This window comes from Hyla sarda, chromosome 2 (genome assembly GCF_029499605.1).
Source record: "Hyla sarda isolate aHylSar1 chromosome 2, aHylSar1.hap1, whole genome shotgun sequence".
NCBI classification, from domain to species: Eukaryota; Metazoa; Chordata; class Amphibia; order Anura; family Hylidae; genus Hyla; species Hyla sarda.
Window position 1 is genome coordinate 51,802,406 of NC_079190.1, and position 27,356 is coordinate 51,829,761.

General features: G+C 43.9%; 1 protein-coding gene across 7 annotated transcripts in view; it reads right to left on the reverse strand.

Annotated features, from left to right (window-relative positions):
• ATP8A2 (ATPase phospholipid transporting 8A2) overlaps nt 1-27,356 on the reverse strand; it is a 955,662-nt gene that overhangs the window by 398,436 nt on the left and 529,870 nt on the right. For all 7 annotated transcript variants that reach the window (XM_056561782.1, XM_056561783.1, XM_056561787.1 and 4 more), the window contains one exon: nt 2,339-2,522. In XM_056561782.1, the coding sequence (XP_056417757.1) occupies nt 2,339-2,522 (184 nt within the window). The remainder of the gene's footprint in view (nt 1-2,338; nt 2,523-27,356) is intronic.

Genomic DNA, 27,356 nt, shown 5'->3' on the forward strand with positions numbered 1-27,356 from the left:
ATTTACAGGCATAAAAAGTTGCTACATTTTGCGCAACCTTTGTGGGGTTTTGAGGCCAACATCAACTTTTTTATTTTTTATTTAAAGGGTGGTGTTTACAAAAAGAGGCAGGGCCTTTCATACCTGTCACATTTTTTTTTAAAGCGAAAAAAATGTTACCAACTAAAACCAGATATTGAAATGTATTCTTTTATTTATCTTTTTTTTTTTTATGTTACTCTCTGTACATGATTATTGGGGCACCCATCTTGTCGGCACTGCTGCTTTGATGCTAGTTCAGTTTTGCTTTAAAGTAGCCACATGGATGTAGGAAACGGATGTCAGAAGAGGACTCACTGACTTCTATGGTAAAGTGTTCTAGTCATGCTTTGCAATCTATGCACAGGTCACTGCAGGGAAGGGGAGCTGTGACCATTAGTGTTGCTCGCAAATATAGCGCTATATATTCATAATTACGAATATTCGTTTTTTTTTTTTTTTTTTCACAGTACACATCACAGTGATCATCCCTCTCTGCTTCCAGCTTGTGTGGTGTAAAGAAGGCTGTAATACTACTGTGTGAGACTGGTGTGCGAATATATATATATATAAATGAGATATATTTTACCGTTTAATACTTATAATCTTTTATACTGATTTATGCAAAGTTTGTCGATACGTTAATAACCATTGAAACAACAGATTGTATTCCTATTATATACATAAAAAGGGCCAGGCAAATTTTTGACTGACAGCTATGTTACCCATCATCCAAGTTATTTCTGAAGGAGGAAGGAGATAACAACAAAATATTTCTAGGGGAAACAAATGGACTGCAGTGGTCTAAAATGGTGCCCCCCCCCCCCCCCAGGGATGCTGGGAGTTGAGGTTTGGTAGCATCTGGAGGACCACAGTTTGAGGCCACTGTGTTAGAGAATGATCCACACATACATTAGATAGCTGGCAGATCTACTGGAAAATAATCTAGTACATATATTATGATTTACCAAACCTTGATTTAAAGGGGTACTCCGGTGGATTTTTTTTTAAATCAACTGGTGCCAGAAAGTTAAACAGATTTGTAAATTAAGGTAGCAAAATAGCAAATAGTCAACTCACCCGGTCACTGCACGGCAAAATAATCCTCCAAGTTTAGAAGAAAAAAGCAGGTAGATGCCAGCGCATAAGAAATAGATGCCAGCGCATAAGAAGCTTCACCTTTATTTTCATCATGTTAAAATCGTAGACATGGAGAGACTTCAATAAGACAAATGGATAAAATCCTTGGAATGAACGCCAGGCATGACGCGTTTCAGGTCATGTGACCTTTCATCATGCATCTGATGAAAGGTCACATGACCTGAAACGCATCATGCCTGGTGCTCATTCCAAGGATTTTATCCATTTGTCTTATTGAAGTCTCTCCATGTCTACGATTTTAACATGATGAAAATAAAGGTGAAGTTTCTTATCTGCTGGCATCTACCTGCTTTCTTCTTCTAGATTTGTAAATGACTTCTATTTAAAAATCTTAACCCTTCCAGTACTTATTAGCTGCTGTATGCTCCAGAGGAAGTTCTTTTCTTTTTGAATTTCTTTTCTGTCTGACCACAGTACTTTCTGCTGACACCTCTGTCCATGTCAGAAAGGAGAGGTCTGCTATGGGGATTTGCTCCTACTCTGGACAGTTCCTGACATGGACAGAGGTGTCAGACAGAAAGGAAATGCAAAAGGTAAAGAACTTCCTCTGGAGTAAACAGCAGCTGATAAGTACAGGAAGGATTAATATTTTTTAATAGAATTAATTTACAAATCTGTTTAACTGCCTTTTCGTTATTTTGCCTTTAGCCACCACAATATAATAGCAATGCTGATAAGATGGAAAGTTTAATAACATACACTTCAAGTTGGCCAATCCTGGCCTGGGTGTGGTATAAATATAGATAATATTTTTTGGGGGGGAAAATATCCACTCCTCTGACCTTCTATAAACTTCTGGAGTCATAAATCGCTTCGACAAACCAGTGCACATTGTCCAGGAGGGATGTATATATCATATTTAGGAGGGGAGTTTAGACAAAAGCGTCCAGATTGGCGCCTCTTCCCTGCTTCTTCGAGCCCCACATTTGCTAATACGAAATGTAATCCCTTCTAGACCTTACAAGACAATGTTCAACAGATAAAAAAAATAATAATTTAATCTACACAAGGGCATCCAAGGTGCTGCCTTTGGTGTTATGGTGACGGCAATGGTGATATCCCCACATGATTTGTGTTAGATTCAGGGGGCCGCCTCATGATACATGTATCTGATATCTCTGTCATCGGTCCACAACAGCTGCTCACTTGAGCTCCTGACCTGAGCTATGGAGTAATCGGAGGAGTTGGTTGCCTGCATGCCCTCGTTCCCACTGATCCCAACTCCAACGTGTGCGGTCTGGATCATTCCTACGTCGTTGGCACCATCTCCGATTGCCAGCGTGATGGCATTTACATGTTTCTTTACCATGTCTACAATTTCAGATTTCTGCAGCGGAGACACTCTGAAAAGCAGAAGCAAATATGTCAGTCAGCTACTGTGAAGTTACAAGTTCTACATGTCTTTCTAATGGGACAGCTGTAAACCAGATTTAGACCTTCCCAACCTGCAGTTCTTGGAAAATGCTCCAGTTCAATACTTAATACATATTGCAGATGTCAAACAATGTGTTTAAAAAGCTCTTCTATGAAACCTTTGTATTCCAAGCGGTTCCCCCGCTAACACTTTTCCTATAATAAGCATTTCATACTGTGTTATAATGCTAGCAACTTCCAAAACTCGTTCCTTCCTCCATAGACGTGTGAGATACTGTTTCAGAACCCTGACACAGCAGCTATGAACGTTCCAAAATATACTATCAGATGGGAACATTAGAATATTTCACACCTGCAACAGGAACTCTTTCATGCATGGTAATACGTATTGTAATTGCTGAAGACAGAGATATCATAGATAAAAAATTGTTTAACCAGGTGAAATAAAGAGTCGCCTAACACATGAGATCGGCCAAATACTGGGTTTTTCCTCTTTTTTTAACTGTCGAATAAATGAACAATTCTTGGTAAATAAAGTTACTTTGCTTCTTGCTCTTCTTCTGCTTTTGATGCTACCTGCTAAGTAAGTGTTCATTCTATCTGGTCAGGCCACTCTAGCTGGCAATGAAGCCAACTCTTTTTCCTTCCCACTACACCCTCCTGACTATAACCCCATTTATTACACCCACGGCAGCTTACCGTATACTGACAGGGGGATAAAGTTGTCTGAAATCCCAGCTAGAGTGTACAGCAGGAACAGAAATTATAGTACAGAGGATGTACGTGTGGTAATAAAGACAATGGAGTGAACAGTTTGCACCAGAAGCAGGAGAAAATCATGAAAGACCCCATACAAGTATTAAAACAACTTTATTTACTATTGTGTATTAATTTATTAGACAGCTAAAAATCGGTTTCATAGTTGGTAAAACCCTTTAAGTTTATTGGAGCCCTAATTCTAGAGAAGTGACATGAGTGATCCAGATCGGCATTAAAAAACTGATTTATTCACATAAACATAAAAAATAAAAATGTGGCTAGAAAAAAGCTGATACTTTTCAAGCCAGTATCTCGAATTTGGGACCTGGACCTTACCTACCCCCTATTGAAGTCATATATAGGTGGTATCTGCTCACGTCTACTAAAAAATCCAAGTAAGTAACTTCCCTAGACTACAAAACAGAGTGCCATACCAATGTGTGGCCAGTTTTTGGCTGGAGAGCAACTCCAAACTCCCACCATAGGGTTTTTTTCAAGTTCCTCTAGGTTCCAAGGGCTGGGGATGCCTTAGGTCATGTGCCCTCTCTGTAATCTGTCCTAGGTTGGAGGTAAAACGTCACTTTCAAACACCTGTAAGCTATGCTTATTATCTTTTATAAATCAGAGAATTCCTTAAAGAAAATGCCTAATATCTAATACAGATGTCTCATCTGTATTAGGCGGCTGTTAAAGATGACATGAAGACTGTTGCAGACGACACAGGCAGCATCTAAAAATGTATATGGAATCCTTGCTCATCTTACACAGGTACATTGATTTATGTAAAGTTGATTTTGGCCGGATAACCCCTTTATCCCCTCACTGCTCGAGACCACCAAGGATCCTTACCCTTACCATCTATAGATCAACAGGGTTTCTGACTTTAACCCTTTCTCTCTACACAAGGCCTCCAGGCACACAGACCACTAACACATTCATTTAGGCTTTCTTATTTTACCTGGATGATGTTTAATACTAAATGTTAAGTGGCCCGGTATATCAGGCTCCTTTATAGCTTAGGTCCCTAACTGCCTCACTCACTAGCAATGGATTAGAGAGAACATTGCCAGCAAAGCAGCTGAAAGTTATGGCTGGCCCCAGGAAGTCCAAGCTGAATATTTATTCTGGAGCTCCTGTTTGGCTTAAAGCAGATCTCCGTTGAAAATTAACTTGTCCCCAGTATGGGAGCACCAAAAATACCCGAGTATAGCTCTCGGGGATGATCGGCGCTCCTATAGGAATGAATAGAGTGCATGCCGTCTACTGGAAGACGACACACGCTCCTTACTGAGAACGACGATCCCGTCCCGGTGATCGCGGGGGGCCCCCACTGTCGAGCTCCTGTGGATAGGGGATACGTTAGTTTTAGCCAGAGTACTCCTTTAAGTTTTATAAAACAAGAATATAAAATTGCACCAAAATTGTGGCATATTTACAATAGTAAATCTGGGCCAATATGTTAAGAACCCCCTATGACCAACTGTATTCATAATATTACTCAAACATCATGGTAGTTGCGTATATACACATATGTGCCCTGGAATTATGCTTGGTGAGGGCTTCTTTTGTGGAGATGCCACAAGTTGTTTGCCTCCACATCATGAAACTGTCAAACAAGGTGCAAATAGAGACATGCAAGGAAACCAGAGCTATATAGTCCCTTAAAGGAAGACAATTTATGGTCCTTTCCTCCAGACTAAGTTTATCTTTGTGGTATAGGGTAAATACGGATCAAGCTCTCCACAGTTCATTACGGGTAATAATATAACACATAGGCCTTCCTGCTCTGTAACACATAGCCGCTATTGTGTGTATATCTGGTTTGACTATCATTTTCTATTGATAAATACCTTGTTATAAACTTATTTGCCAAAAAAGGCCAGGCTTAGCCCCAGGTGTGCCAAGACAGCGCTCCTGAAATGTGTTCCAGATGAATTGTGAAATAACAAAATCTGCAAGATGACATTCCCACTTCCAGAGGCAGCGGGGTTATTGTTCCTCCAGCCCAGTCAATTTGTTTCAGACGCCTTTTGATAAAGTAGTTGCAATCCAGTCATTGCCGGTTGCCGCTCAGATGTTGGCCTCGGCTTTATGTAACATTGTGCGGTTACTGTTACTCGGCCTGGAATGGAAATGCTTCACACCTGAAATGCTAGGAGGACTGCGCTGTGTGAACAGTGTGAACGCCTTCCTCCTTTCTTTTAATAGCATGGAAACTATATGGCCAGATGTATTGTTGGGCTCTCTTTAGTGAAGTCTTTTGGGAACAAACTTTTTTATTTACTTTGGAAAAAATGCAATGGAATCCATCTTAATTTTTTATTGCAAAGCCTTTGGGTACCAATTATGGATATTGTGTTGATGTTTATGGATCATACATATGGAATTGTACTTTTTCACTTCGGCACAGGTTTTCTGCACAAACAAAAGACCTGGACTTCCATAAAACGTGGTCTGACTTATGGAGTAGAGCTACCAGAAGACGATATCCCAGGCAGGCTCATGTGTGGGGCCTCTAAATGGTTAACAACTACGGTTTCTTTTGAATGGCACCCAAATAATCCCATGTTACACCATCGGCACCCTCACTAAAGGGAAATTTTAACAAATAAAGACTTGTTATAATTAATCATAGACTTTCATACTTTTCAATCCCAATAATCGTATAGTATTGTTTGGTAAGAAACTACTAAATGTTTCTAGGACAATGCAAACATTTCACACTTTATATCTGGTTTGGCACAATTCTGGCTGTCTGACAGTTTTTTTTCCCATAATCAATACAAGGGCTCTAATAGGAAATTAAACAAAATGGTCAAACAAATCCATTAAAGGGGTACTCCGACATCATTGCTTACCTCTCTGCCCCTGTTCTGAAATGACCAAAAATCCATTTGCTCTGTGGGTATGTGTTACGCCGAGCGCTCCGGGTCCCCGCTCCTCCCCGGAGCGCTCGCTACACTCTCCTCACTGCAGCGCTCCGGTCAGATCCACTGACCCGGGGCGCTGCGATACCGCCTCCAGCCGGGATGCGATTCGCGATGCGGGTAGCGCCCGCTCGCGATGCGCACCCCGGCTCCCGTACCTGACTCGCTCCCCGTCGGTCCTGTCCCGGCGCGCGCGGCCCCGCTCCTTAGGGCGCGCGCGCGCCGGGTCTTTGCGATTTAAAGGGCCACTGCGCCGCTGATTGGCGCAGTGGTTCCAATTAGTCTGATCACCTGTGCACTTCCCTATATAACCTCACTTCCCCTTCCCTTCCTTGCCGGATCTTGTTGCCATCGTGCCAGTGAAAGCGTTTCCTTGTGTGTTCCTAGCCTGTGTTCCAGACCTCCTGCCGTTGCCCCTGACTACGATCCTTGCTGCCTGCCCCGACCTTCTGCTACGTCCGACCTTGCTTCTGTCTACTCCCTTGTACCGCGCCTATCTTCAGCAGCCAGAGAGGTGAGCCGTTGCTAGTGGATACGACCTGGTCACTACCGCCGCAGCAAGACCATCCCGCTTTGCGGCGGGCTCTGGTGAAAACCAGTAGTGACTTAGAACCGGTCCACTAGCACGGTCCTCGCCATCCCTCTCTGGCACAGAGGATCCACCTCCTGCCAGCCGGCATCGTGACAGTAGATCCGGCCATGGATCCCGCTGAAGTTCCTCTGCCAGTTGTCGCTGACCTCACCACGGTGGTCGCCCAGCAGTCACAACAGATAGCGCAACAAGGCCAACAGCTGTCTCAACTGACCGTTATGCTACAGCAGTTACTACCACAGCTTCAGCAATCATCTCCTCCGCCAGCTCCTGCACCTCCTCCGCAGCGAGTGGCCGCTTCTGGTTTACGCCTATCCTTGCCGGATAAATTTGATGGGGACTCTAAGTTTTGCCGTGGCTTTCTTTCCCAATGCTCCCTGCACTTGGAGATGATGTCGGACCAGTTTCCCACTGAAAGGTCTAAGGTGGCTTTCGTAGTCAGCCTTCTGTCTGGAAAAGCCCTGTCTTGGGCCACACCGCTCTGGGACCGCAATGACCCTGTCACTGCCTCTGTACACTCCTTCTTCTCGGAAATCCGAAGTGTCTTTGAGGAACCTGCCCGAGCCTCTTCTGCTGAGACTGCCCTGTTGAACCTGGTCCAGGGTAATTCTTCCGTTGGCGAGTATGCCGTACAATTCCGTACTCTTGCTTCAGAATTATCCTGGAATAATGAGGCCCTCTGCGCGACCTTTAAAAAAGGCCTATCCAGCAACATTAAAGATGTTCTGGCCGCACGAGAAATCCCTGCTAATCTACATGAACTCATTCACCTAGCCACTCGCATTGACATGCGTTTTTCCGAAAGTCGTCAGGAGCTCCGCCAGGATATGGACTCTGTTCGCACAAGGCGTTTCTTCTCCTCGGCTCCTCTCTCCTCTGGTCCCCTGCAATCCGTTCCTGTGCCTCCCGCCGTGGAGGCTATGCAGGTCGACCGGTCTCGCCTGACACCTCAAGAGAGGACACGACGCCGCATGGAGAACCTCTGCCTGTACTGTGCTAGTACCGAACACTTCCTGAAGGATTGTCCTATCCGTCCTCCCCGCCTGGAAAGACGTACGCTGACTCCGCACAAAGGTGAGACAGTCCGTGATGTCTACTCTGCTTCTCCACGTCTTACTGTGCCTGTGCGGATGTCTGCCTCTGCCTTCTCCTTCTCTACTATGGCCTTCTTGGACTCCGGATCTGCAGGAAATTTTATTTTGGCCTCTCTCGTCAACAGGTTCAACATCCCAGTGACCAGTCTCGCCAGACCCCTCTACATCAATTGTGTAAACAATGAAAGATTGGACTGTACCATACGTTTCCGCACGGAGCCCCTTCTAATGTGCATCGGATCTCACCACGAGAGGATTGAACTTTTGGTCCTCCCCAATTGCACTTCTGAAATTCTCCTTGGACTTCCCTGGCTTCAACTTCATTCCCCAACCCTGGATTGGTCCACTGGGGAGATCAAGAGTTGGGGGCCCTCTTGTTCCAAGGACTGCCTAAAACCGGTTCCCAGTAACCCTTGCCGTGACTCTGTGGTTCCTCCTGTGACAGGTCTCCCTAAGGCCTATATGGACTTTGCGGATGTTTTTTGCAAAAAACAAGCTGAGACTCTACCTCCTCACAGGCCTTATGATTGTCCTATCGACCTCCTCCCGGGCACTACTCCACCCCGGGGCAGAATTTATCCTCTATCCGCCCCAGAGACTCTTGCCATGTCTGAATACGTCCAGGAAAATTTAAAAAAGGGCTTTATCCGTAAATCCTCCTCTCCTGCCGGAGCCGGATTTTTCTTTGTGTCCAAAAAAGATGGCTCCCTACGTCCTTGCATTGACTACCGCGGTCTTAATAAAATCACGGTTAAGAACCGCTACCCCCTACCCCTCATCTCTGAACTCTTTGATCGCCTCCAAGGTGCCCACATCTTTACCAAACTGGACTTAAGAGGTGCTTATAATCTCATCCGCATCAGAGAGGGGGATGAGTGGAAAACGGCATTTAACACCAGAGATGGACACTTTGAGTATCTGGTCATGCCCTTTGGCCTGTGCAACGCCCCTGCCGTCTTCCAAGACTTTGTTAATGAAATTTTTCGTGATCTTTTATACTCCTGTGTTGTTGTATATCTGGACGATATCCTGATTTTTTCTGCCAATCTAGAAGAACACCGCCAGCATGTCCGTATGGTTCTTCAGAGACTTCGTGACAATCAACTCTATGCCAAAATAGAGAAATGTCTGTTTGAATGCCAATCTCTTCCTTTCCTAGGATACTTGGTCTCTGGCCAGGGACTACAAATGGATCCAGACAAACTCTCTGCCGTCTTAGATTGGCCACGCCCCTCCGGACTCCGTGCTATTCAACGCTTTTTGGGGTTCGCCAATTATTACAGGCAATTTATTCCACATTTTTCTACCGTTGTGGCTCCTATCGTGGCTTTAACCAAAAAAAATGCCGATCCCAAGTCTTGGCCTCCTCAAGCGGAAGACGCCTTTAAACGGCTCAAGTCTGCCTTTTCTTCGGCTCCCGTGCTCTCCAGACCTGACCCTTCCAAACCCTTCCTATTGGAGGTTGATGCCTCCTCAGTGGGAGCTGGAGCTGTCCTTCTACAGAAAAATTCTTCCGGGCATGCTGTTACTTGTGGTTTTTTTTCTAGGACCTTCTCTCCGGCGGAGAGGAACTACTCCATCGGGGATCGAGAGCTTCTAGCCATTAAATTAGCACTTGAGGAATGGAGGCATCTGCTGGAGGGATCAAGATTTCCAGTTATTATTTACACCGATCACAAGAACCTCTCCTACATCCAGTCTGCCCAACGGCTGAATCCTCGCCAGGCCAGGTGGTCTCTGTTCTTTGCCCGATTTAATTTTGAAATTCACTTTCGGCCTGCCGATAAGAACATTAGGGCCGATGCTCTCTCTCGTTCCTCGGATGCTTCTGAAGTTGAACTCTCTCCGCAACACATCATTCCTCCTGACTGCCTGATTTCCACTTCTCCAGCCTCCATCAGGCAAACTCCTCCAGGAAAGACCTTTGTTTCTGCACGCCAACGCCTCGGAATCCTCAAATGGGGTCACTCCTCCCATCTCGCAGGTCATGCAGGCATCAAGAAATCTGTGCAACTCATCTCTCGCTTCTATTGGTGGCCGACTCTGGAGACGGATGTTGTGGACTTTGTGCGAGCCTGCACTATCTGTGCCCGGGATAAGACTCCTCGCCAGAAGCCCGCTGGTTTTCTTCATCCTCTGCCTGTCCCCGAACAGCCTTGGTCTCTGATTGGTATGGATTTTATTACTGATTTACCCCCTTCCCGTGGCAACACTGTTATTTGGGTGGTCGTTGATCGATTCTCCAAAATGGCACATTTCATCCCTCTTCCTGGTCTTCCTTCAGCGCCTCAGTTGGCTAAACAATTTTTTGTACACATTTTTCGTCTTCACGGGTTGCCTACGCAGATCGTCTCGGATAGAGGCGTCCAATTCGTGTCTAAATTCTGGAGGGCTCTCTGTAAACAACTCAAGATTAAATTAAATTTTTCTTCTGCATATCATCCTCAATCCAATGGACAAGTAGAAAGAGTTAACCAGGTCTTGGGTGATTATTTACGACATTTTGTTTCCTCCCGCCAGGATGACTGGGCAGATCTTCTTCCATGGGCCGAATTCTCGTATAACTTCAGAGTCTCTGAATCTTCCTCCAAATCCCCATTTTTCGTGGTGTACGGCCGTCACCCTCTTCCCCCCCTCCCTACCCCGTTGCCCTCTGGTCTGCCCGCTGTGGATGAAATTTCTCGTGACCTCTCCATCATATGGAGAGAGACCCAAGGGGGGGGGTACTGTTACGCCGAGCGCTCCGGGTCCCCGCTCCTCCCCGGAGCGCTCGCTACACTCTCCTCACTGCAGCGCTCCGGTCAGATCCACTGACCCGGGGCGCTGCGATACCGCCTCCAGCCGGGATGCGATTCGCGATGCGGGTAGCGCCCGCTCGCGATGCGCACCCCGGCTCCCGTACCTGACTCGCTCCCCGTCGGTCCTGTCCCGGCGCGCGCGGCCCCGCTCCTTAGGGCGCGCGCGCGCCGGGTCTTTGCGATTTAAAGGGCCACTGCGCCGCTGATTGGCGCAGTGGTTCCAATTAGTCTGATCACCTGTGCACTTCCCTATATAACCTCACTTCCCCTTCCCTTCCTTGCCGGATCTTGTTGCCATCGTGCCAGTGAAAGCGTTTCCTTGTGTGTTCCTAGCCTGTGTTCCAGACCTCCTGCCGTTGCCCCTGACTACGATCCTTGCTGCCTGCCCCGACCTTCTGCTACGTCCGACCTTGCTTCTGTCTACTCCCTTGTACCGCGCCTATCTTCAGCAGCCAGAGAGGTGAGCCGTTGCTAGTGGATACGACCTGGTCACTACCGCCGCAGCAAGACCATCCCGCTTTGCGGCGGGCTCTGGTGAAAACCAGTAGTGACTTAGAACCGGTCCACTAGCACGGTCCTCGCCATCCCTCTCTGGCACAGAGGATCCACCTCCTGCCAGCCGGCATCGTGACAGTATGTAGTTCTCTCCTGTACCTTGCCCTCGCACTACTTCCTAGAAAAACGGCTGCTCAGAACTACAATTACCAGAATGCATTGCTTTCCTTCATCATCAAAGCCCCTGAACCCTGCCCCTCAAATCTGGAGCTGATCTCAATACTTACATCAGTACTCCACTTTGAATGGTGTTTTTGTGCGACATTTTAACCCGTGCAACAATTATGCAACTTTTTAATAATGCTGTCCACAATTAGTTTGTATGCTGGTTTTTATTCGGTGGTGATTTGCCTCATATTGGGTGCTTTGCGCCAAATTAAGTAACTTTTTTTAAAAGTTGCAGTTTTATAAATTCCTGACCACTGCAAAAACTCAACTCAAAACAAGTCTACCACAGGAAAACATAGGCATGTATATGAAAAGTCATAAAAAGTCAGAAAAAAACACACCGCGCCAAAATATTGTGACAAATTTACCCAGGAAAACAAGGGTAAAAGGCTTCAAGAATACCCCCCTTCAATCTTTTCAAAATGTCCCAATGAAGATATATAGATATATAAATATAGATTTATCAAACCCTGTGTAGAGGAAAAGTTGACCAGTTTCCCATAGCAACGTATTAGATAGCTTCTTTCATTTTTTTCAAGGCCTTTGAAAAATAAAAGAAGCAACCTGATTGGTTGCTATAGGCAACTGGATTTTGTCTCTGAGCTTAAGCCCCTTGAGTGATGTCATCACCTCTGACCAGCCACAACAGCTTATGTCACCACCTCGCTGTCATATACACATATATCAGGGAGATTTATCAAAACCTGTGCAAAGGAAAAGTTGACCAGTTGCCCATAGCAACCAATAAGATTACTTCTTTTATTTTGCAAAGGACTTGATAAAAATGTATCTTTATTGGGAAATTTAGAAAACCTCCAGAGACTGCAGAGGATGACAAGTCATCTCAGGAAAAATGGAGGAGCCAGGGGGCTGGAGATATTACCACGTTGAAAATGAAAAGGACTTCCTGTGAGGATAATTCAAGCAAAAACATACTGAAAACACTATAATATGTGGTGATAGTTTTATTTAAATTCAATTTTCTCTTACTGGAATACACCTTTAATCTTGTCTCTCAATGGGTTGCTGTATAGGACATTAAACATATTAGGAAAAAGTCATTTGGTTTGACTATAATTCATATGGTGGTTTCCCTACCTTCCCCTGACAGATGATGTTGGGGAGAGAAGCATTGAGTATGTTGGATTTCAACTTCCCGATCCCTTTGATCACGGAGAGATAAGCTCCATCATTCATGAACTTAGAGACACATAAACATTTAGCGGAACTGAGCTTTCATGTTTATGAGGGAATTGGGAGAGATAGCTGTTGGCAGAACGAGTATGGCCACTTTAAGTTAGATATACACACAATACAAGCTGATGAAAATGGATGATCACATGGAAAAACTTTGCGTAAAATTTATCAACAAATATTACATTTTAGACGACCGATGAGAGCAGTCTGGAAGGACGTTGGCTGTGTTCGAAAATTTTATCCGAAATTTGGACGAAAGATGATCTTGAATGATCTTTCTCCTTGAATGATCTCGCAGGAAAGAATGTTCTCAGAATGTTCCTTCACAGATTGTTTGTCCTTCACCATTGATCATGTTTTCCGGTTTAAACAACTGTAATGGCCAATATAAGCTACATGGCCCTGATTTACTAAGAGTGTTGTGTAGTTTTCCAAGGTATTTACTAATGTTTCCCTACATTTTGCACTTTTCCCTACATTTTGCTTTTTTTTTTTTTTTTTACACATGCTGTGATCTGTAGGGTTTTCCTCAGCTCAAATCCACCACATTTGGTGTGGAAACCTTAGTAAATATTTTGGATTTTTAAAAAATGTCAGGAACAGACCCCTTTTCAGCGGCCACGCCCCTTTCCCGGCAGCCAAACACCCTTTTCGGGTTTTCTAAGTAAAATGGAGAGTTGGTCAAATTTTGGCGCAAATTATAGCCCAGACACAATTTGTGGCACAATGCGAAGCAATTTAGCGCACAACCAGACAAAATAGGTTAAGTTTACAAATTAGGGCCAATGGCCTTGATTTACTAACAGTGGAGAGGAGTTATCTTTGTGGGTTTTGTTTCCCGACAGGTATTTTTCCACGGTATAATTGTTTCCCTACGTTTTTCTTTTTCTACACGTGCTCTGATCTGTAGGGTTTTCCAGAGCTCAAATCCACCACATTTTCTGTGGAGACCTTAGTAAATATGTTGGGATTTTTTGAAAAATTTTGGGAACATGTCCCTTTTCTATGACCACGCCTCCTTTATCCAGTTGCCACGCCCCCTTTAAAAAACATTAAAGTAAAATGGAGAGTTGGTCAGGTTTTTAAAAATTTTGCTGCAAATTCTGGCCCAGACACAATTTATGGCACAATGTGACACAATTTAGCGCACAACAGGATAAAATAATAAGTGAAGTGAAAAATAAGTGTTCATAAGACCATCATTCATTCATCCATTAACTTACTACTACCAAGTCGTGTGGCCACCTTACTGTCTAATGGACTGGACAACCTCCCAATAGTGCATACTGAAATCATTTTTTTACGTGTGGCATGTTTGTTATATGCACACACACACACACATATATATATATATATATATATATATATATATATATATATATATATACACACATATATACACACATGTGTTTTCCCCAAAATAAGACATCCCCTGAAAATAAGACCTAGTAGAGGTTATACTGAATTACTAAATATAAGGCATCCCCCGAAAGTGAGACCTAGCAAAGTTTTTGTTTGGAAGCATGCCCACAGAACAGAACACCAGAGCATGCAGCTGTGATTCCTTTTAGCCCACCGCCGTTGTCCCCTACCTGAACGTCCATTGCAGAGCAGATGCATGCACGACATGAAGACCGTCACTTGTCGCCAACCCCGTTGTCCCCTATCGCCAGATGTAGAACTGCACAGAGTCTGCTGCTATCCCATACCGTATGCTATCCCTGCTGTCCTGTACGAGTGTGCTGTGGTGAGCTCCCCCTGGTGGCCGGAAGCTGCAATACCATCCCTGCTGTACAAGTGGTCCAGGAACTGCTGTGGGAGATTGTTACAGTCTCCAGACAGGATTTACACTGGATTTTTGGTGTATATTTGTCGGAAAAAAAAGTTGCACATGCGACTTTTGTGCGACTTTTAGTGGTACACCGGCCTGCGCGATTTTTCCCAATCCAGCTGTTTTCCACCAGATCTGTTTTTTGCTTAGCTGTAGGCAGGGATTTGCTAACCGCAGCTTTTGTTAAAAAGTCGCAAGTGGATAAAACAAAGTCGGAAATCTACACCAAAAAAAACTTGGCTTACAAAAAGTAGTGTAAAGTCCCGCCCCCATCTAACACCCGCTGGCTGCCCGTATCGATCATTGGCTACCCGCATATACCACCTGCTGTTGGCTGGCAGGTGTTGTAGTCTTGCTAGCTGGCAGGTGTAAAATGCGGCTGGGCAGCGGGTGGTATATCCGAGTGGCGTGTGGTATATAGGGGGGCGACATGGTGGCATAATGCTGGCGGCGGGTGGTATATGCGAGGGGCAGCGGGTGACAGATGCGCGCGGGCAGTGGGGAGCGGAGTCAGCCGGGAACCATGAATATAATACTACATCATTGCAATTTCATATTCCCCACCCGAAGCTGTGATTGGCTGAGAGTTCTCGGTCAATCACAGCTTCAGGAGGGAAAAATGAAACTACAGTGCCGTAGTTTCACATTTATGGTAGCCGGCCAGGGAGCGGAGCATTTGTCACTTGCGCTGCATGACTACAAATCCCAGAATGCCCTTACAGTAAGGACATGCTGGGAGTTGTAGTTGTGAGGTGTGGGCAGGTGACAAGCGCTCCGCTCCCCGGCCGGCTCAAAGGAATATGAAACTATGGCACTGTAGTTTGATATTTCCCCCCTGAAGCTGTGATTGGCCGAGACCCCTGCTGGGAGTTGAAGTTTTGTAACATTTGGAGGGGCACAGTTTGAGACCACTGCTGTAACTCCGTTTATAAAAAAAGCAAAAAATACAAAAGTTATAATTATAGTTGGAACATACTTCATATATGTAATTCTTCAAACTTATAGGGAGACATTTATCATTGTAGGTGAAGCATGTTCTTTACACCTCTTGTTGTGTGCTGGTACTGTGTAGGTGCGCCAAATGTATTAAATGGACGTAGGGCATTCATAACATTTTGTGCAAATAAACATTTCCTGGAATTTCTCTGGTTTATTCGTTGTGCAAAATTTTTCCAATTTTTTTTCATCCTGCTGCGCAAAAATTTGTGACTTTTCTACACACACCAAAAAGCTAAGCCAGGTCTGGGTTGGTGTATTTTTGCGACTTTTGGGAGGTGTTTGACTGTGCAATTGATAAATACATGACCAGTGCATAGGGAAAAGGATAAATGGTAAACTGCAAGTCAACATTGTGAAGAGTACCGTATTTTTCGCCGTATAAGACGCACTTTTTCTTCCCCAAAACTGGGGGGAAAAAGTCGGTGCGTCTTATACGGCGAATACACCCCTATCGTGACGGTCCCTGCAGCCATCAACGGCCAGGACCTGCGGCTAATACAGGACATCACCGATCGCGGTGATGCCCTGTATTAACCCTTCAGACGCGGCGATCAAAGCTGACCGCCGCGTCTGAAGGGATAGTGACACTAACCCGGCTGTTCAGTCGGGCTGTTCGGGACCGCCGCGATTTCACCGCGGCGGTCCCGAACAGCCCGACTGAATAGCCGGGTTAGTGCTTACAGGACACCGGGGGGGACCTTACCTGCCTCCTCGGTGTCTTCTCCGTTCAGGGATCCCCTGTATGCCGGCGCTCTCCTTCCTTGTCATCACGTCGTCGCGTACGTGCGTAACGACGTGATGGCGGCGACGGAGAGCGAGGATACCCGGCCGGCAGCAGAGACGTTCCGGAGCGACGGGGACACGGCAACAGCGATGGAGCGACATCCAGGGCAGCGGTGACGGGTCCGGAGCAGCGGGGACACGTGAGTATTGCCTCCTATGCAGTGGTCTTCAATCTGCGGACCTCCAGATGTTGCAAAACTACAACTCCCAGCATGCCCGGACAGCCAACGGCTGTCCGGGCATGCTGGGAGTTGTAGTTTTGCAACATCTGGAGGTCCGCAGGTTGAAGACCACTATTGGGTTCAAAATCTTTATTTTTTTAGATTTTGCCCCTAAAAATTGGGTGCGTCTTATACGCCGGTGCGTCCTATACGACGAAAAATACGGTAGCTATTTGAAAAATCTCAAAAAAAAAAGAAAACACTGCGCCTAAACTGCACCAAATATAAACAACAAAACAGCTCTAAATGCAATGATAAATGTTCCCCATATATTTGTATATGTTCCTTATACATTACACTCGCACACAAAAAATTGATTGTCTGAGAAAACCGCGAACTGTCTCTAGCGGCTTTGTTGCACGTGCCATTGTGTTTAGGAAAGCAGGTCTGGAAACTGTACTTAGCAACAGGATTGTTTTAATTGTGCCTCGCAGCAAAACTATTGGTTTTATTTCATTCCAAAAACGTGCCTGAAGCCTTTGAAATGTTTATACAATGTAAAGCTTTATTTTTTCACGTATAACATTCACTACTATAAAAAAAAAAAGAAAAAGAGACAAACTGAACTCCAGACGAATAGATTTCTACCAAATGTGACATAGAGGCAGAAGTTAATATAAGGCGCATTCTTCTGGAAATTACAAGGCTGCGTTTTGGGACAATTTCATTCATTTTGGGTCTCTGTACTTTTTAACCATACAAAAAAAAAAAGGGATAAACGATCCGAGCTCACAAAAAACTCACCTATACAGTAAATGAGAGAATCAACCAATTTTGAGGCTTAAAGGGGTATTCTGGGAATTTTTTTTTTATTTTTTTATTTATTTGACTATGCTACAGGGGCTGTAAAGTCAGTGTAGTTCATTATATAGTGTCTGTACCTGTGTTTAATGGTGGATCACACAATTCTTCTGTGATTTTTGCCCCAAGGTTTATTTGGTTTATTTTTAGCAGCATACAAAATTAGTGTATTCTCAGGTTTTCCCAGGTTACAGTGCGGCCCGAAACATTACATCACTAGACAGGTGATCAGAGGGAGCCTGCCTTTGCTTCAATGGGTGGAGCAACCACTGGCTGGGAGGAAGATCATTCTGTGTTTGCAGCAGCTGGAGGCACCCTGATCAGAAAACACTGGTCTATTGCATTGAAGGGAGCACAGGTGTGTTTCAATGGGTGGGGTGGCTGATGTGTGGGAGGGAGAAAAGTGACCTCACACTTACAAACAAGGAATCATGGGATTTGTAGTTTAAGGGAACAAACTCCAACAGGAAATAGCCATTTCACAAAAAGATAGCCACAGCGTTATGATAATCTTACAACACAGCCATTTAGCCCCAGGACAAGTGCCGGATCCTTCCTAAGCATGTCCATTACTGTCTGGCAGGTACTGTAGGTACTGAAATCACCTTATGGTTAATACCCCTCTAAGGATCTTATGGACATACAAAAAACAATGTCAAAAAGCATATATTTAATAAAATATATCCAACTAATACCCTGCAGTATCGCACACCACAGGGCCCAAGTGGGTGTTACACCGACATATATACAGTAATGTACAAAAAAATAACATTAAAGAAAAACAAATCTGCAAATAAGCCTATTATACTGTATACATTTTTGTTTATATGTCGGTGTAATGCCCACTTCTTAGGCCCTGTGATGTGCAATACAGTGTATCAGTGTAATCTATTTTATTAAATTGTTGTATGTCCATTTGATTCATGAGCCCCAATACTGGTTTGTTACTTTGCATTATTTGCCACCATTTGTCTTTACAGTAAAGGGATATCAAGATTAATGTAGCAATGTATACCATACATCCACCATAGGTGCTGATCTACCAGTGAAGTACATGTTTAAAATAGAAAGACCCCTTTTATTTGGTTGTCATTGTAACTATAAAACATCATAAATGCAATAATAATCACTATATAAAAGAAAGATTTTTTTTTTTTTGTCTTTCCAGCCCTATTAGAGATCAATCCCATCTGGGGAACTATAGTGGGGCTTGTATAAGTCTATACGCTGTGATCCTATTCCTCAACAATCACTTCTTCATTATTTCCAATAAAAGTAATTTTGGCCGGCTTCCCCATAACTAAAATCTTTCATATCCTCGCTCAGGCTGCAGAGGTTAGCCGGCATTATAAAGGGGGAAATTATGTTTTTTTTTCTCTCTTTATAACTATTCCGGTTCGATAATCCTACACACAAAATTTCTGAGAATATTATTGTTAAAGCTGTATTTTTGCCAAAAATATTTTTGCTTCTTTAAAAGAATTGTTACCGGCACATGATATTATTATTATTATTTTTTTTTCATTTTGTCATTCTATGTTATTTTATTATTATTTTTTTGTTACACTAGGTTTATTTCCTGAGACAGTCCGCAATGAAATTTCCCGCTAAACACACTTAACAGCAGGGGCTGAAATGAACAGTGACATCATCAGGCCTCTCCAGATAACCCCGCCCCTCCTTCAGTGACATCACTAGCTCTCCCTAGATTTTCCATCTTAGGCAATGTTCACACCTCGGAATTTCCATGCGGAATCCCAATGCGGAAGTAGAGTCCCATTGTATTCAATGGGACTCTGCTGGGCTGTGCACACGGCCGAATTTCCGCACCATATGTTTTCTGGCATGGAAATTCCCATTTCCGTGTCTGCAGAAAGAATGAACCTGTCCATTCTTTCTGCGGAATCCGCCCAGAATGCATTGTCGTCTATAAGACAGCGCATTCCTGTGCGGTCCTAGTGCCGGCATATTATACAGGCGCCTGCAGTTGCGGAATGTCCGCACAGAGATTTTCTGTGCAGATATTCCGAGGTGTGAACATAGCCTAAGAGGTCTGTTCTGTAGACCAGTGTTTCCCAACCTGTGTGCCTCCAGCTGTTGCAAGACTACAATCCCCATCATGCCCGGACAGCCTTTGGCTGTCCGGGCATGATGGGGATTTTAGTTTTGCAACAGCTGGAGACACACCAGACTGTCTGGTCACTACATCAATCTGACTGCTTGGCACACACAATAATGCCGTTTTTTGTGTTAAAGGGGTAGTCCAGTGGTGAACAACTTATCCCCTATCCTAAGGATAGGGGATAAGCTGCAAATCACGGGGGGGGGGGGGGTCCGACTGCTGGGGCCCCCCGCGATATCCTGTACGGGGCCCCGGTACGGGGGGGCGTGTCGACCACCACACGAATCGGTGGCCGACACGCCCCCTCAATACAACTCTATGGCAGAGCCGGAGCGCTGCCTTCGGCAATCTCCGGCTCTGCCATAGCGATGTATTGAGGGGGCGTGTCGACAACCGCTATCTGGCCGGAGAGCCTGGCCCCCGTACAGAGAGATCGCAGGGGGACCCAGCGGTCGGACCCACCGAGATCTTAAACTTATCCCCTATCCTTAGGATAGGGGATACGTTTTTCACCACTGGACTACCCCTTTAAATAATTTTGGTATTTCTTGTGTACAGAGGGCAATGGTGAGTTTATTTTCAAGATGGCATATAGAATATCTTTAATTTCTAAATGTGTTAGTTGTATGGCCGATCTTCTTGGACCCATTAGGGGAAGATGCCAATCTAAATGAATCCCCTGCCATTGCACAGGCTCGCTGTATTTATGTAGATGCACTACATGTCTACCTTAATCCGTGCGTACCTGAGGCCTGTTTATGCTTCCTTCACACAAATACATGTCCTCTAGGCTTGTAAGCACCGCCCATTTGGTAAGGACGACAGAAAAGGAAAATTATAGAAAGATTGTAACACTAAAAACTGGGCAAACCGAATGACACTTATACGCTGTCGGAAAAAATGGCAAAGGAATATATGGAGTACCCCTTTAACCCCTTAAGGACTCAGGGTTTTTCCGTTTTTGCACTTTCGTTTTTTCCTCCTTACCTTTTAAAAATCATAACCCTTTCAATTTTCCACCTAAAAATCCATATTATGGCTTATTTTTTGCGTCGCCAATTCTACTTTGCAGTGACATCAGTCATTTTACCCAAAAATGCATGGCAAAACGGAAAAAAAAATAATTGTGCGACAAAATCGGAAAAAAAAAACGCCATTTTGTAACTTTTGGGGGCTTCCGTTTCTACGCAGTGCATATTTCGGTAAAAATTACACCTTATCATTATTCTGTAGGTCCATACGGTTAAAATGATACCCTACTTATATAGGTTTGATTTTGTCGCACTTCTGGAAAAAATTATAACTACATGCAGGAAAATTTATACGTTTAAAAATGTCATATTCTGACCCCTATAACTTTTTAATTTTTCCACGTACAGGGCGGTATGAGGGCTAATTTTTTGCGCCGTGATCTGAAGTTTTTATCGGTATGATTTTTGTTTTGATCGGACTTTTAGATCACTTTTTATTCATTTTTTAATGGTATAAAAAGTGACCAAAATACGCTTTTTTGGACTTTTGAATTTTTTTGCATGTACGCCATTGACCGTGCGGTTTAATTAATGATATATTTTTATAGTTCGGACATTTACGCACGCGGCGATACCACATATGTTTATTTTTTTTATTTTTACACTGTTTTATTTTTTCATGGGAAAAGGGGGGTGATTCAAACTTTTATTAGGGAAGGGGTTAAATGACCTTTATTAACACTTTTTTTTTACATTTTTTATGCATGCTCCCATAGGGACCTATAACACTGCACACACTGATCTCTCATCCTGATCACAGGCGTGTATTAACACGCCTGTGATCAGTGTTATTGGCGCTTGACTGCTCCTGCCTGGATCTCAGGCACGGAGAAGTCATTCGCCGATCGGACACCGAGGAGGCAGGTAAGGGCCCTCCCGGTGTCCGGTCAGCTATTCGGGACGCCGCGATTTCACCGCGGCGGTCCCGAACAGCCTGACTGAGCAGCCGGGTCACTTTCACTTTCACTTTAGAAGCGGCGGTCAGCTTTGACCGCCGCTTCTAAAGGGTTAATACCGCACATCGCCGCGATCGGCGATGTGTGGTATTAGCCGCGGGTCCCGGCCGTTGATGAACGCCGGGACCGACGCGATATGATGCGAGATCGCAGCGCGATCCCGCTTCATATCCCGGGAGCCGGCGCAGGACGTAAATATACGTCCTGCGTCGTTAAGGGGTTAAAGAGTACCTGCCATCAAATACATTTTCTACTAAAGTGTCCCTTGTGTAATTAGCAGATACTTCCCCATTCACTTGCTTTTAAAATTATCAACATAAATATGTTTAAAATGTAATAGAAAAAAAAAACAGCCACTAGGTGGCTCTGTTCTGTTCCCTGCTACAAATAATACAGTGAGTTTGGTCTCCTCCCGGGCTGGCAGGAGACCAAACTCAGGAAGTGTTTCTCTGCCCTGAGCTTGATTGACAGCTGTACAGAGCCTCACTGAAAGCTGCAAATAGTGTTAGGAGTAGTTAGGGAATATAGCCTGAGGTAGTTTAGAAAAGTTTATTTAGTAACAGGTACTTTTTAATGGTGGGCCCCTTACTGATTTTTTAAGAGTGTATTGGCTTCCAGGAGGGTCTGAGGTAGCTCTGTGCTAATAATATTGCTTTTCTGTGAATATATAAGCCCTTACAGACTATGTTGGGGAGACACGAACCTCATCGCTCTCAATCACTATCTCTCAGTCCAGAGCGCTGAGACAGATTGACTTGGACTGACTTGACTGAGACTGACTATACCCTGTTTGTAGCTTACCAAGCTTTGACTTGGACCTGGGGGGTAGTGGACTTCCGTGGCTGCTTGGTAGACTTTAGGCCTCCTCTGGACTCCAGACACACACCTAGGACTTGACCTCACTGTAGCTCAGCAAAGACTCCAAGAGCATAAGAGAGTGAGCTAACTCCACCCAGGGCTTATATGGGGGGAGACTCAGGAGGGGTCCCATAGGTCACCTTGTATGTCACATGGTCACTGGTACCTCACTGGGTTATAATCACATGACAACAGGTTTTAAAGGCAAAACACATTTTATATGTAAATATATAAGACAGGCACTTAGGAATGTACATATGGTGTAGGTGCAGGGGGGCGCAGGGGTCACTGTATGGAGGCTGTCTGACAGGGCAGCAAGGGTACAGGGGTGCAACTGCTGTACTGGGCCACCACATGTACATTAAAGCTGTGGATATTCGTGCAATATCTATCTGGCACACTGTACAACTGTGGACATTGGTGCAATAATCCTCTATCTGCCATATATCTCATCAAGATTGTGGGCATCCGGGCAATAGCTATCTTACTACGTCATAAAAATACTAGCTCGTATTCTTGTCTTGTCTTATCCACCATTTGTTTCAAAAAAACCTGCAGTCATATAAAACACACTTCAAACATTAGGGAAGATTTTTGATAAATCTCTCCTAGTGTTTGAAGTGTGTTTTATATGGCTGCAGTTTTTTTCTAAGGAAAATCTGACCATTTGCCAATAGCAACCAATCAGAGACCTTTTCAAAAACAAAAGAAGTGATCTGATTGGTTGTTATGTGCAGGTGTTGGAGACAAATGGTTTCACCTATATGTATTCCTTTAACCCCTGAGGAAGTCCCCCCTATAAAGAGGGATGGAAACGCGTCGGGTTTGTTGGGACATGGTTATTATACACCTTGGTTGATTACAGGCACTATATTAGCAGTTAGTATATGGTATGTGTTATTGAGTGGACAAATGCTACAATTGGTCCACCACTGCTCACAGATACATGTTTAACTTATTTTATGAATATATTAAAAGTTATATTTTATTCACTTCCCTTAATTTTCTAATATCTTAGTGACTGGAAGTTACCAAAAATTGGGGAATAGATACCCGTATTCTGTCTATATTACTCTATGTCTGGAATGTCTGCCACAGAAATTTCGTAGTTCATTAGCACATGGAGTATTGGATCCAATGTTGGGCACCTGTATATAAGAAGGTCATGGCTGAACTGGAGGGGGTGCAGAGGAGGGTGACAAAGATAATGAATAATATGGGAGGATGACAGGACCAAGGCAGGTTATCAATCTTGGGGTCATTCAGTCTAGAGAAAAGACATCTCAGGGGCGATCCGATCACAATGTACAAATGTATGAATGGACAGTACAGAGATCTTTCTAGTGATCTTTTTATACCTAGGTTGGTAACCATGACGAGGGGGCATCCATTCTGTCTTGAGGAAAGAAGGTTTCATCATCATCAAAGACAGAGATTCTTTACTGTAAGAGCAGTGAGACTATGGAACTCTCTACCACATGATGTCGTGATGTCTGACTCAATAAACAAGTTCAATGGGTCTGGATGTTTCTTTGGAAAAATCTAATATTACAGGTTATGGAAACTAGATCTATGTGGATAGAATGTTGATCCAGGGCTTTATTTTGATGCCATATTGGAGTCTGGAAGGGATTCTGTTCTGTCATGGGGCAATTCGTATCAGCCCCATTGTGGGGGGGGGGAGGGGTGACTTCGTATGGATTAACACAGTAGGGCTGCAGGTTGAACTCGATGGACTCTTTTTTTTCAACCTTACAAACTATGTAACTATATGAATGGTGCAGCAGAATCCCATTGTATGGGAGGCTGCTGCTTTGTATTTTCCAAGTAAAATTTTGCTGGGTATAACACATATAGAGAATTCTCTGAGGAATAAAGTTGTGTGCAAAGAATGCTAGCAAAACAACATAAAAACCATGGCAATTTTTACAAGGAAAAATAAAGCCTCATCAATTACCAGGAAATATTTATTGATGGCCTATCTAATACAGTGATCCCTCAACTTACAATGGCCTCAACATACAATAGTTTCAACATACAATGGTCTTTTCTGGACCATTGTAACTTGAAACCAGACTCAACATACAATGTACGGACAGTCCAGATCTGTGAAACTTGTCAATTGCCGGGAAGAAATTACCAATCAGAATGGGCAATTTACTGGTAAAACACCTGTATTACTGAAGCGTATGCACTGACTGGGGTCTGGTGGTTCCCCCTACAGTACAGGAAGGTATTGAATGTTCTGTACACTTTACCTGTACCAGGGTTAGCTGCTCCTTTGGACACAAGGTAAGGGCGGCTCCATGTTACTTTTTTAGGACATTGCATGTACTGTACAGGACCCTGAAGAAGCTCTTGTCCTCTACACAGACCAGTGTTTCCCAAGCAGGGTGCCCCCAGCTGTTGCAAAACTACAACTCCCAGCATGCCCGGACAGCCAAAGGCTGTCCGGGCATGCTGGGAGTTGTACTTTGCAACAGCTGGAGGCTCCCTGCTTGGAAAACGCTGACATAGACAGTGATTTACAGCTCCCAGAGGATCTTTCTTACTTTTATATGTAAGGACTTGCTTTATCTATATTAGTTATCTATTTATTTTTCTTTAATTCTAACGTTTTCCTATTTTTGGATTACCAGGTTTCCATAGAGTAATGGTCTCAACATACAATGGTTTCAACATACAATGGTCATCCCAGAACCAATTAATATTGTAACTTGAGGGACCACTGTACCGGCATCCTCACCAATCAGCTGTTTGCCAGAGCCATGTACAAAGAATAGAGCCATACACAGACAGCGCCATACATTGTGTAGTGGCTGTGCAGGGTAAATACTAGAGATGAGCGAACTTACAGTAAATTCGATTCGTCACGAACTTCTCTGCTCGGCAGTTGATGACTTTTCCTGCATAAATTAGTTCAGCCTTCAGGTGCTCTGGTGGGCTGGGAAAGGTGGATACAGTCCTAGGAGACTCTTTCCTAGGACTGTATCCACCTTTTCCAGCCCACCGGAGCACCTGAAGGCTGAACTAATTTACGCAGGATAAGTCATCAACTGCCGAGCCGAGAAGTTCGTGACGAATCGAATTTACTGTAAGTTCACCCATCTCTAGTAAATACATTTACATAAAATCTTTTTTATCGTAATATAAAAAATTACTCTATTTTCTATATTAGATGCACTAGGATTACTTGTTTAATAGTAAGTTAATAAGTAGTAGTTGTCGATGTAAATCTCAATAAAGGTTTAAAAAATAAATGTGGAAAATGGTTGCAGAAAAAAAAAAACATACGTGGGATTTCAGGGCGCTGAGGGATCGTGTGTTTTGGTCATTAATTTCTGAGCCCACAAAAGCCATTATGATTTTCAGTTTTTTTTATTTTATTTTTTTACGTGGGAGTATAAAGTACTTCCTTTAATTTTTAATGTCTCTTTAGAGTGTTCTACGGTTTAACAACATTTAGTCGATTTTGGCCTAAAGCCCTGCCTGGTTAGCTGCTATTCCATTATTAATAAAACACATCTGTTTAGCCATACATATGGCTCGGCTAATAGGCAAGTGCTGATTAAAAGGAAATGTAATTGTTTTTTTGGGGCATATCTTAATTTACAGAGCTATTAGCGAAGATCAGTCGGAGATTACAGCGGAAACAGGGGAGCTTTACACAAGTGACTTATATACGTAATGAATTGTAAGAAAACAACATCATATAGGATATTTTAAGAATTAAAGGGGTATTCCAGGCAAAACCTTTTTTTATATATATCAACTGGAAAGTTAAAGAGATTTGTAAATTACTTCTATTAAAAAAATTATTAATCCTTCCAATAGTTATTAGCTTCTGAAGTTTTCTGTCTAACTGCTCAATGATGATGTCACGTCCCGGGAGCTGTGCATGATGGGAGAATATCCCCATAGGAGCTGCACAGCTCCCGGGACGTGAGTCATCAGGGAGCAGTTAGACAGAAAACAACAACTGAACTTCAGAAGCTAATAACTATTGGAAGGATTAAGATTTTTTAATAGAAGTCATTTACAAATCTGTTTAACTTTCCGGAGCCAGTTGATGAAAAAAAAAAAAAGTTTTGGCCTGGAATACCCCTTTAACTAAAGCACCAAAAAAAAAAAAACATTCTGTCTAAATTTCATACAATATTTAATAGCTTTCCAGACTGTTGAGACCCAATTAGCTCCTAGCAGGCTATAACTACCCCTCCCCCTTATTACAATAATTAATTAAATAATAACTGACACAACAACAATTCAACTTTTCCGTGGGTGGGGATCGGCCACAGCTTTATTTATAAAATTACTTATATAAATAACAATTTAACTGTAACAAAGACACCGATTGGCTTCTTACCAACCCGAGAGGTGCTGCCACACTGTCCTGTGTGGAGGTCTACCCCGGGTTGACCCCGCTTTCACCGTCTTCTTACCGCCAAGCTGTGACTTACAATAAACAGAGATACAAAAAAGGGAGGGAGGGAGGGCAAAACTCTGGGTCCTGGGCAGATTGAGGGGGGAAGGGAGGCACCACAGCTATAAATACCCAGGGGAGGGCTCCTGAAAGCCCGGGAAACTATTAAACCCCTACCCATGGGACATACCACTATAGTTACCAACAAGTTTTTACAGGCGGGGGAGGGGGCTAAAAACCTTGCCTGTATATTTCTTAACCCCTTAACTGCTCACCAGTCAGGGGGCAAGCTAGTTATGCACAGCTTGCCCCTCCATCTCCATGTGTAGGATAGGGCTACCTGGGGACTTTGGACGCAACAATATTCCAGTTGCAATAGAGTTTTGTTTTTGTGAGTTTTTTTTTTTTGTTTTATTCCAGCACTGCTGCATCTATACCTTTAATTAGAGTACAGTGGTCCCTCAACATATGATGATAATCCGTTCCAAACGGACCATCGTTTGTTGAAACCATCGCATGTTGAGGGATCCGTGCAATGTAAAGTATAGGACAGTGGTCTACAACCTGCGGACCTCCAGATGTTGCAAAACTACAACACCCAGCATGCCCGGACAGCCGTTGGCTGTCCGGGCATGCTGGGTGTTGTAGTTTTGCAACATCTGGAGGTCTGCAGGTTGAAGACCACTGT